The following is a 12,726-nucleotide window of genomic DNA, read 5'->3' on the forward strand; positions in this document are numbered from 1 at the left end:
ACCAGCTGTCACGCCGCCGTCCACTGCTGATCTCACCAGATGACCTGTCAGCACCCCGCTGCTGACCTAACCAGCCTCCAACCAGTCTGATGAAATGCCGACGCCCTCTGTGGGAAGGCTCCCCCGCTGCTAGCGGTGCTTGTTAGTGAGCCGGGATTCGCCGACCGGCTCTCGGCTCTAACTGACGCTTGTTAGTTGGGTCTGCCCGCTGAAATGCCGCCTCTTCCGAGACCATCATGACAGCTGGGTTGGGTTCCTGTGTCCTGTGTGGTCCCCTGCCTGCACTCACGTCGACTCCACCACGTCGACACGTCGACTCCACTCGTATGTCGTTTCATACGACAATTACACCCAGATATATGAAAAAAGTCAATGTTCATTGCATACATATTTGAGTCGGAGGCTGAGCGCGATTTGTGTTAGAATTTGGCGCTGATATTTTCTGCTCCGATGCCAATGGATCAGCAGTGCATTATTCTACGATGTTCATCGTTAGTAAACAATTATCGATTTAAGAGCTATTTTTTTTTCCTGTTCCTTACAGATAAAACGTATATTGCATCTTTCAGTAAATTCTTCTCACATCCTTACACAGCTATGCCCGCATGTGATGAACTCAACAATATCGCAACAAAATAAAAAACGCATAACGAGGTATAATGATTTTGAAAAGCCTTCCTTGCCCATACCACATGTGGATATTATGAGCATACAACAACCTTGTTTTTATTAGTGTGATCGATTGCACGAATCTTATGATGATAAATAATTTACCTTAGGCATGTGCCTGAACTGTTAGGTAAAAGCAAATTGCACACAGAATGCAGCCGATATAGCCAATATCTGTAGTAAAATGTCCGTTTGTAATGCGATTTACTTAGTGCATTCGCAGTAGGTAATGGACCGCTGTGCACTATCAAGCAGCAGCAGGACGACCAGCACTTAAAGCTAGTCACGAATCAAGGTCCGCACTGACGTCATCTCACATCCTATTCCTAACACATATATACTCCTCCATACGGAAGAGATCTGAACAATGAAGTATGAACCGTTCAATAAGCACGGAGCATCTGCGTTTACTCTTGAAGCGACCTGGGAGATGATACATCTAACTATCGTCGCTATCTATCACAAAAAAACGCACGAGAGGGCCGAATATGAATCTCACAGATATTCCAAATATTCATAGGACTTTGCCTGTAAAAGTGTGCCCTACGACTTCACTGAGTCGCTTTGTGAGCGTCCTGCCTGACCGGTCTGACCCTGGCTGCCTCCTTCTTCCGGGTAGACTAAAGGGTAGTCTAGCCTGCGGAGGGCGTCTGCGCACACCTTTTCGGCTTTCGTGCGCTCTGCCCGTGGTAGCTCCTTCAGCCAGTGTAGGCCATCGAAGTCAGCAAACCGAAACGTCCCGTAGTAGCCGTTAAAGTCAACCCCGTGCTTCCAGATCGGCTTCCTCGATGACCGTCGATGGCGTCTGGTGATCACCATAGGAAGCTTTGGTTCGGTTTTTAGCCGCTGGACGTCTCTGTCAGCGGCTGGAGGTGCGGCGTCTCGGCTCAGTAGTGAGGTCATCGACTGTTTCACGCTGGAGTAAAGCCGTTGAATGGGATTCAGCAGCTTGGAAGGTGACGGGTCCTTGGAGCTGTGGATGGAAGGAACAGTCTGTCATCAGCAATTCAGCATTCTTCAATTAGATGGTGTGATTGAACTACTGATGAATAACGAATCAAGTGGGTATGAGGGTACCTAATCGCGGGGCATGTGCCTACCTAGCTAATGCTTTATTTGGATATAAGTAGCTTTCATTTTTGCACTAACCCGTTCAAATCATTTTAAATAGGTTGCCAACTGGAAACTAAGAATGCTAGCATGGGTGAGTAGGCGTCGGCCAAAACAAAGCACAAATATAATAAATCGAAAGTGGATTGAGTTTTATCGAAATTCAGCAATATAGGCAAGAAGTTAGGAACCCATTAGAGTAAAAACCAATATTGTTCGCAAACATATACGACGAATGTTTAGCTGACATCGCTCATATGGCAATAGCCATATATCTTTCTGGATATTCCACAAACCTTTTGGTGTGCTTGCGTATGAACACTTTGACCTCTGGCGTCATCGTCATCGACAAGGTGGACAATATGAATGTCGTAGTCTGGCAGCTGAAAGACACGCGAAGGTGAGACAATGCTGGCGGTGTTTTGATTTGCCTTACGGGCTGATTTGTTAATTGTTACATACGACATTCTTTGCTATATCGAGTTGCTTGGTGTTGTAAAACGCTTTTCACAATTCATTGAATCTAAAGGAAGGCTAAGTTTATTTTGTACATTCGATCAGAAATGTTCATTTCAATAACCGAAAACGGCCTAAAACTTTCATCTGGCACTACTGCAGGCACGACTCACCTCTAAGAGCGGTAGCAAGGCACCTAATCCAGGTCGAATCACCTTAGCCACCCTGAGATCAAGTTCAAGACACCAAGACCTGCGCTGGCTCTCTGTAACGATCGGAGCAACTTTGGGCTTCTTCCAAATCATGAGCTTCAGCGACTCATTGAACATCTGCTCTTCGAACCTGTAAGTAAAATGTGAATAAACGTCACTGCTGCTGCACAGTAAATCTGCATTGCCATACTGGTCGCTCCCCAATGCCATATGGCGCCGTGAAGCATCTCCAACTGTCATTCGAACTTGTTGTTTTTAGTCGCTGTGAAGTTCGCATCAGCTTTTTAATTTTTCCATTTTCTGTTTTTGCTTATATACCGTGGATCGTAAAATATGTAGGTATGTTTTTTTGCAAAACGGCATCAGAAAGCCACGTACAGCACACTAAAAAGTGTAGGTATGCGTATTAATAAACAGTACACACTATACATACCTACACTAGCACAATGTGATAAGTGGTTACAACTAAACACGGAAAATTCCTATCAAGCTTTGATGCTACATGGAATTGTCCTTTTATCACTTAGCCCTCGCACGACCAGGCCATTTCTCATAACACGAACGACCAAGGGGGGGGTTGTTACGACCCCCCCTGGCGTTTCGAAACGGAAGGTCGTAGAGCTTAGCGGAAAAAACCAACGGATTGCTCTCAACGAGATCTCGCGATTGGTGGTATATTTTTTGGTCCTAGGTCAACATTTGACCTACTTTTGACCGGTCAAAGGTCAAATTTTCGGAAAAATAGACTTTTTTCAACTTTCGGCGGCGATTGCGGCAAAACGGTGGGAAATATCGACTTGAAACCTTCACTATCGTGTTCCTTGATCAATTTTCTATCGTTTGGTATGTATTTCGTTTCCCTAGCTCTAAAAATGGCGCGTTGGGAGCGCCGGAAGTCGGCAAGGTCACAGTCGGCGGCAGAAATTCGAAAAATCAAAATTTAAATTTTTGAAATCTGATTGTATTTTTGGATTTGGTAGGTCCATTTGCTCCCTATAGAAGCTAATATTGCTGCATATTCCCATTGAGGTGACAAGAATTAGCAAAATAGTGGTTCGGGCGCTTTTCAAAAATAGTACCGGACGCTGTTCCTCTTGTGACGTCATAGCTCCGTGACCTGACCTGACCCGGTCAAATTTCTTATACCATATGATAGCCAATACTTGCCCCAACATGCATGGGAAGTTTCATCACGATCCATCAACCGATGTCCGTACCACCGGCAGGAAACCTCGGGCGTTGGCACTCAGTTTGTGAAAATCCGGCCGGAGGCTGTACCTCTTATGACGTCATAACTCCGTGACCTGACATGACCCGATCAAATTTTTTTCGGCAAAAGATGCGCAAAGGTTGCCCCAGAGGGTATGGAAAATTTCAGCCCGCTACGACAAGCCGTTTAGCGTGCACTTCGAAAAAACCTCAGGGGGGGGGGTTGATACAACCCCCCCCCCCCCCTAGGCGTTCTAGGGTTAGTTTGATGGACTAGGTACGTACAAGATAGCACAGTGCACTAACAGGCATATCTCTTACTGGCACGTGAGAAGTCTCAGAAGCTCCTGATGAACAAAGTCTCTGGTCTGTCGGTCGGGCGATAGATGCGACTCCTTATGGACGGGGTGGCCGACTAGTTGAGCGTAGTGCAGTGGTTCATAGAGGTACATTGAACCAGCAGGACTGGCCAGGAGCTCACCTGTAGGAGACATGTGCTCAGTGTTGAAACAGCAGCTCTAACAGTGCCAATGCTTTGCATAATTCATGCACTGTGTGGCCAACGAGGATGTCGGGATTCAACATATGCGAGATTCAAATGGCATATTTATCACAGTCGGTCTATCGGCACCAACACGGTGAACAGCACATCAGCGGGTCACAAATATTTTGCATAACGTTAATCTGGAAATATTCAAAAGACGGTCAAAACCATCTGCATCACCACCCCGCTCTTTGACGGTGAAACATTTTATATGTGCAACTGCACAGTGTGCACTATGTACCGAGCAAGCGGAATACTGTAGACTATACTTCTATTGTTAGAAGCATGCATAAGCGACATGGTTATCGTCAACTAAATAGTAGGACGGTAAGCTGAGTAGTGAGTATTGTTACGGTATGTGGTGTATTAGAGGAACTCACCGAAGAAGCTGGAGCCGCTGCGAGGGTTCGATGAGTAGAGTACGACCAGTCGCGGTTTACTCGTGGAGCCAGCGTCTGCTGCTGGGGGTGGGTCCGCCTCCGCAACTGGTGTGGAGTCCAGGCTGGTGCCGGCTGGGCGCAAACGGTGTGGTGCGGCCAGTTCGAAGGACTATTCTCGGCTCGGACCGACAATGAAATGTCTAAATTGAATCGTCAGTAATGGTAAAGTTACAAATAGATATGAACTCTGAACTAGAATAATCATCCAAAGGAAGAAAACAGATGGAGAAAAACAGATGATGTAGAAATGGTGAGGGTAGGTTTACCTATCATCCTATGTATCACTAAAGAATGATGCAACACATCCGGAATACCCACGCCAACCTGTCTCATCAAGTGAGCAGGTTGGTGTCGACATCTACATATGTATTGGAGGTCCTCTCCCAAAAACACCGCGCCGAGGACGGCCATCGATCTCCTGTGGCACACTAACCCTCATCAGGTGCCCCTATCTGCCCGGTCACCGGTGTTGGCTCTGCACGACAGTGCACTCTGTGTGCAGGCTCATCATATGCTGATGGCATGCAGGGACGGGGCGAACCGAACTGCAAGCTGCGCGCCTGCAGCTTGCGATGGGTTGCCACTGTAGACGCCGCTCGGCGGGTCGATCAGGGGAGCGGTCTGTGTCTCGCGGACCCTTGGTATTTACGACTAGGTCAGGTCTTAGAATCACAAATGTGATATTCAGTTGGCCGACTTTGGGGCCGCGAATGGCATTCACCATGATTCGATTGTTCCACTCACATACTGCACTACCCACGAAGTGGTAGTGCAGAGCCATAGAGAACTGTGGGTGGGTCTGATGAAGGATATGGTCTCGAGTGAATTCCACATACAGACAGACGTAGGCAGACAAATCGGCAGACATACCTATAGTCAGTCAGTCGGGCAGAAAGACAGACAGACAGACAGACAGACACACACACACCCAAAAGCCAAAATGGCAGGTTGTCAACGGAGGGTCACTGACTCTGGCACACAGGAGGTCTATAGACACCGTACCCAGTCCTGCGTGACATGAATGCCACTTGCGGCTGATTTTGAACCACTCTTGCTTACACACAGAAAAATATTGACACCGTTAGCGGTGTAATTGCACAGTACATATCTGAGCACTTGAGGAAAGTTAATTTAGTCCCTTCCCCGCTTAAATTACTCGCGCTTCCAAATGAACACCAGGAAGAAGGTAATAGAACACTGTTAGGAGGGTTGGGTGTTTTACTACATGTAGCAAAACACCCAACCCTCCTAACAGTGTTCTATTACCTTCTTCCTGGTGTTCATTTGGAAGCGCGAGTAATTTAAGTTTTATTATTATTATATATTATTATATTTTGTTTTACTACATGTAGCAAAACACCCAACCCTCCTAACAGTGTTCTATTACCTTCTTCCTGGTGTTCATTTGGAAGCGCGAGTAATTTAAGCGGGGAAGGGACTAAATTAACTTTCCTCAAGTGCTCAGATATGTACTGTGCAATTACACCGCTAACGGTGTCAATATTTTTCTGTGTGTATGATTTAAGAGAAGCCAGTGAATTTATCGGCAGATACGGAGAAGGCAGCACCGATTGCTCAATGCGCACGACTGAGAAATAGGGCATTGTTTCAATAGCCAAAGAATAAACCTTGCCAAGCGGGTAACTTTGCTGAACAATATGCATCGGAGTAAAATTGCAAACAAACAGATTCAGTGACTGAAAAAATAACAGGAACTGCGGTATAAAATGGACCATAGAACATGCATCACATGATATTTTCATTTTGCAACCCTCATGGTGACCTGACCTCTGTGACCTGACCTGGAATCCGTGACCTCAAATAGCAGAATATGTGTTTGACGAACATTTCCCCACCGAGGATCTTCAATGAAATGCATTTTACTCGATTTTACAACGCAACTTTTGAAATGTCTGTAAAAGGTGAAAATTCGACATTTCACCTGCCCTGTGACGTCATCGGTTTGACCTAGGTCAATGAAATTGGGTCACAAGGTAGTTCCCTTATAGGGCTACCCAACACCGTTCGCCGCTTGTCGCTATGTTGCGTGGTTCTCGAGATCTTGGGGGGGGGGGGGGCAAATTGCCCCCCCCCAGCAGGGCGCGTTGCTCGGCAGACCCCAGCGGGGCGCGGGTTAACCCTCGCGGGCCGGGGGGGGGGGCGTTTTCCCCCTGGCGAATATTTACGATAGCTAGCTCCCAAACGCTAAGGGATAGGAAGCGAAACTTTCAGTACCTTTTTCCCATCAATTTGACATCTTCTGAAGTAAAAAATTTGGACCTCGCCCCTTGATGACGTTGCAGGGTCGATTTTTCTAGACCCCTGCACGGCAAACTTCGGCGTCACAGACGCGAGCATCAAATAACTGCTAAAATAGAGTTTTAGAGATAAAGACAAATTACGAGCACGCTTGTGTAGCGTTTGAACTAGAGAAAAAAGAAAAAAATATTTTTTTTGTGACTCAGAGGTCAGGTCAACGACTCCGAAATGTGGATTTAGCTGTTCGCAAATAACTTCGACAAAAATGGCCCTAGAGCTACGGCAGTGGTACCATCGCATTGGCCTTGTCAAGCAGCGTCGAATGATATATATTTTGTTTTGAAAAGGTCAAGTTTTATGTTGACCTCATGTGACCTCGAATGGCCTTTGGCTGACCTTTACACATGAAAGGTCGTTTATGATGGATTCGTACCCGATGACCACGAATGTGGCATCTATTTTCCTCTAATCCTTCATTTAGAGCCTCCGGATGGCAACATTGTCTTATTCATCATTACTAACTTGAATCAGTGAAATAGCCTCTAGCAAGGATACTCTTCTGTGACCTTGACCCTTGAGAAGCATTGTATCGTAAGATGAACCACAAATAGGGGCCCGATAAGCCTCAAAACATTTCAAAACATCTTGGAAATTAACACACAAGATGTACGAAAAAGTGCAAAGTTTGATGTCGATTTTGAGCATGACCTTGAATTTGACCTCCAATTTTCAGCACATTTACGGAATCATCATACTCTCTTCTTTCGTTTGACACCCAATTTTGCCGATTTTATGCATCCTGCCGTTCTCTAGAGAAATTTTAGGTGCTTTAGAAACATCTCGTAAGGACCTTTCGATTGGTATCGCTTTTGTTTCCGTAGCTCCCTTATTTACGGAGTTAGAAAGGGGGCTAAAACGTCCCCCCGGGCTGCGGTGGTTGGGATTATCCCCCGGGCCCGGCCGGGTTAATGTAGTGCCAGTTTTGAGTCAAAAGTCATTGCAGAAAAAAAAATCCTGTGAAGACGTCAGTTTTAAGTGTTTTTACCCGATGGGGACTACATCGTTGATGTTAAGTTCAAATCTATAAAGGCAATTTATTGAAATAACGTTAACCCTCGCCCCGTTGGGGGGGGGCCATTTTGGCCCCCCCCTGTGGTTTTTCCTGAATAGCAAGAAAACGGCGGCGCGCAGCGCCGCCAAATTTTCAGTACCTTTCCGGGCATCAATTTGACACCTTCACACCAAATTTCAAGTCTTAGGTCACCTTAGGTCAGGAGTTATTGAGGTCAAACTGAGGTCATGTTCGAGCAAAAATGAGCAAAAAACATGCAATCTTGAAACGCTCACCAAATCTACAGTTATCAAGCAATTTCAAAGTTCTTTATATGGTCTAATAGACAAAAAGCGGCGCTACAAAACTGCTATCTCGGATTTTCAAAATTTTGGGTTTTTGACCCAAAAAATTTCAAAAAATTGAATTTTTTAGAAAAACAAAAAAAAAAAAAATCCAAAAATTTTCCGAATTTCGAAAAAAACCGGAATATATGTGATAGTCCCTGCGCTCTTCTATATACATACCAAATTTCAGATCGATATCTTGTTTTTTGGCCAAGTTATAGCGAAAACACTGTTCAAAAATGATGACGTCAAATTTTTGAACTCAATTTTTAGCGATTCTAGACCTCGTACGGCAAAACAAAGACCACCATTGAACTCCCCGTGACGAGCTGCATCGATTCGATACCCATTTTATGCAAAAATATCAACTTTGAAATTTGACCTTATTTGACCTGACCTTGACCTGACCTTGACCTGACCTTGACCAAAACGTGACCTAAGCTGGCCCCAAAGGCTGCCTGACCCACATAATCGCATTTGTCATGTAAAATGGACCATAAAACATGTATCACACGACACTTTCATATTGTGACCCCCCAGTGACCTGACCTCAGTGACCTGACCTGGTATCAGTGACCTCAACTAGCAAAATATGTGTTTGAAGAACATTTCCCCATCGATGATTTTCAATGAAATGCATTTTACTCGATTTTACAACGCATTTCTTGAAATGCCTGTAAACGGTCAAAATTGGACCTTTGACCTGACCTGTGACGTCATCGGTTTGACCTAGGTCAATAAAATTGGGTCACAAGGTAGTTCCCTGATAGGGCTATCCAACACCGTTTGCCGCTTGTCGCTACGTTGCGTGGTTCTCGAGATCTTAGGGGGGGGGGCCAAAATGGCCCCCCCCCCAACTGCCGAGCGTTGCTCGGCAGAGCCCAACGGGGCGCGGGTTAAAAGAGCTATCGAATGCGCTTTTCTGCGATGCTGTAGCTGTAGTCATTCCCGAATTATACGCCTATTGGTTAAAAAGTGTTGAAAGGGGCAAAATATGACATTTGATGATTTCTGGTGAACCGACACTTGACGAAGGGACTGCTGTACTTTCTTCCTAATTTGTGTTGCTCTTTCGAATGGCGCTTACTGCGTATCGATACGTGGCCTAGGAGCCGAGTTAGAGGGTGAGTAACGTACATGCACGATCTTGCGCGACATTTATCAAAACGCAAATAAATGTATCTGTGTGTGATATCAGGTTGCCCGTGCGCAGTTGTTCAATGTCCGTACAGGGGCTAGTAAAGCTGGGCTCGATTGGAGTAGGTCAGCTAGCGGAGAGCTGAACACAAGGCTCAGTTACTACGAGATTACCGTGACACTTTGGAACGTTGTTGCAGCTAAGAGAGAACCTATGTTGAATGAGGTCTGCTGCTTTGGGCCGGATTACAAGGCCCGGTAAGTTTTCTTGTGTGTAACGTCTATAGCAAGAAATAGATGCAGGCTGCAACTTTTCTAACATACTGTAGTGTAAGCCCTAAGCAGCATCTTATTTTTAGCGTCATTGCGTCAGTTCTGCATTGATGAGAACTTTGTAAAATCAGATGTTTTCCTATTTCCTCTTGTAGCAACTTTGCCCCTGTTAGTGCGGCACACGGTACAAGCTCTTGGCTGGATAGTTTCGGAGCATGTTAATCAACATGCACCATTAGATAATTGCAAGGCTTATTTAAACCGGGCATGAGAGGGTCTCTACAGAGTCCTCCGTTTTCTGTAACATATCCCGCGCCCCAGTGGCGGTCTCGGCCAACTTCGCCCTAGTGAGGGGGGCATATGTTACCACCCACCTCTAACTCAAAAACTAAGAGGGCTAGAAAGACGCGGTAAAAAGCAGTCGATAGCTCTCAATACGTACGTTTGAAAGCATTTTTGGTCCTTTTTCACCTTAGAGCAATATTGGGGTCACCAGAGGTCATCAAAGGTCAAAATTTGCCAATTGTCATTATATTTTTCAGAAAACATGCCGCTATCTCAGGAACTATGGTAGCTAGAAAAACGCATGGAAAAGCAATCGATAGCTTTTGAACTCTTCTTTTGAAAAGGTCATTGTCAATATTGTCCTCAGGTCAACGGTTTAGCCTCCAGAGGGCAAAACCCCCAAAAATAGCTGTTTTTACGTAAAGTGTTTTTCGACAATAACTTTCGACTACAAAAAGCCACGACATTTCTATTGCCAGAATCGTGTTCCCCTCACCGAGACGCGTCGAATAAACTATAATTTGACCTTGAAAGGTCAACTTAAAAATTTGACCTCAGGTCAAGGTCATGACCTGACCGGAAAAGGTCATGTTGCATATCAGTCGATGCGTCTCAACAAGACAAACACAATGAGACCATCCCCAGCGTTCTATCTCTTTCCAATCGCGAGTTATTGGCAAAAAACTGTTTGTAGCCTCAAATGACCTCGGATGACCTTTCTAGAGGCTATTAGCAAAAATGACACCTTGGTCATCACGAGTGGACTAAATCATTGTGATTCTGAAATATTTGGACTGTTCCTATGCGTACACACGGATCTAGAGGCATTTTCATTTTTCTCCATTGACTTGTAATGGAAAGGTCATGCCACTGACCTGCCCTTAGGTCACGGATATAAAAAAATCCGAGATATACAAATTGTAGGCTCCCATAACAGCATGCAATCCACCAAGTTTAAAGCCTTTCTGACAAACACTGCAGGCTGGACATGATTGCAAACTTTTTTTAAGGCTTGGTCAGTTAACTTGACCTGGTGACCTGACCTGACATGACCTGGGGTCAAAAATTTCACACATTGTCCAAAATTGATGTAACAAAAGCTACCCCAAGCGGCGCGGCGCTACGCGCCGCGGTTTTTTATTCACACGCGAAAAACGCGACAGGGTGGTAACATATGCCCCCCCCCCACTGGGGCGAAGGATATTCTGAATCACTGGACGTATCAACACGAAACTTTCAGAAGGGGAAAAGGGGCAAAGCGGCCATCCTAACGCTTCTTACGATGCCGGCGCATGTTCCCGCGCGCACCGACGGGGGGCGGATATCCGCCCCCCTGAGGTTTTTCGCGAATAGCGGGAAAACCGCGGCGCGTAGCGCCGCGAAATTTGGTATGACTATAACCTCATTAATTTTACACATGGTGTGCAAGTTTGAACCTCCTACCTTTTAAGGTCAGGTCACCAGGTCACTTTGAATGACCCAACCTCAAATCACTTTTTTGCAAATTTGTCACCGTGCCAGAGCTACAGTAGATGTCGGAGGCCTTTGAAAGTCGCAGGATATTATTAGGGCATTAGTAGCTACAATTTGTATATCTCGGAATTTTGATATCGGTGACCTAAGGTCAGGTCAATTTCGCGACCTCCCCATTATAAGTCAATGGGGGAAAAATCAACTCCCTGTTTTTACCACTAAAACGGGTCGGAATGGCCCCATATACCATACATGACTTCATATACGATCAACCTTCACTACCTTGAGGTCTGTTTTGCTGTTGGGCAGCTGTGAGGTCATGTGACGTCATCAAAGGTCACCAAAGGTTTTTGGCCAATAACTCCGTACAGGAACAAGATACAGACGCGTGGATGGTCTCATTGTGTTCAGCTCGTCAAGACGCATCGAATGATATACATGATGACCTCGAGGTCACGTGACCTGAGGTCAACCTTTGACCTTGACCTTTCGAGGTCAACATATATATCATTCGATGCGGATTGACGAGAGGATCACGATGATGCCCTTAGTTTGTTCCTATCTTGACTAATTCGAAAGTTATTCGAGAAAAACTCTCTCCATATCTAGCGCCGCCATTTTGACTTTTTCGACCCCTGTGACGTCATCTTTGACCTGACCTGAAAATGACCTTAGTAAAAATTGTAGATCTTGGCCGTGCGTATCCGATGCCGTTTACCGCTTGTCGCTATCTTGCTTCGTTCTCGAGATCTCAGGGGGGGGGGCGGTCATCCGCCCCCCCCCGTCGGTGCGAAGTTGGCGCAGACCCCCGTCGGTGCGCGGGTTAAACTTGGAAAGATTATTTCCATACCAATGTGATCCCCATTAGATTGCCTTTTACTTCACCCGTGTTTCTTTTCCAAAGACGTTCACATCTGGGAGATATTGGCAAAACTTTAGACCTATGCACTTTGGCAACTTTGCCCCATATACCCTGGGGAAAAGGTGCCACTGGCGACTTCTCAAGTCCAGATTGAGAAACAGTTCACTTGCCTCAAGTACAAATATTTTTTATAGTGCATTTGATGGCGAAAAAGTTTCAACGAGGATGGATGTTTACTTTATCATCTTGCCACCTGTAGGTGAACAAAGAAATGACATTCGTGGAAAAGCATTCAATTGCATTATTTGGTAACTCATGTAACCGAAAAGTGGCCGAGATGAGTGCATGATGATTGACGACACATTACAATATTAATAACGTTTGTTGTCCAGATGAAAG

General features: G+C 45.5%; 1 protein-coding gene across 1 annotated transcript; it reads right to left on the reverse strand.

The window, feature by feature from the left end:
- Positions 1 to 527: 527 nt before the first annotated feature.
- On the reverse strand, positions 528 to 4,721 carry LOC122367408. Its single transcript, XM_043340451.1, has 5 exons — positions 4,581 to 4,721; positions 3,978 to 4,137; positions 2,409 to 2,577; positions 2,076 to 2,162; positions 528 to 1,642 (listed from the first exon to the last, which is right to left on the reverse strand). The coding sequence occupies exons 2-5, from the start codon at positions 4,106 to 4,108 to the stop codon at positions 1,529 to 1,531; spliced, it is 501 nt and encodes a 166-aa protein (XP_043196386.1). The 5' UTR covers positions 4,109 to 4,137; positions 4,581 to 4,721; the 3' UTR covers positions 528 to 1,528.
- Between the last annotated feature and the right edge of the window lie 8,005 nt (positions 4,722 to 12,726).

The sequence above is a fragment of the Amphibalanus amphitrite genome, unplaced genomic scaffold (assembly GCF_019059575.1).
Source record: "Amphibalanus amphitrite isolate SeventyFive unplaced genomic scaffold, NRLGWU_Aamphi_draft 000867F_arrow, whole genome shotgun sequence".
NCBI classification, from domain to species: domain Eukaryota; kingdom Metazoa; phylum Arthropoda; class Thecostraca; order Balanomorpha; family Balanidae; genus Amphibalanus; species Amphibalanus amphitrite.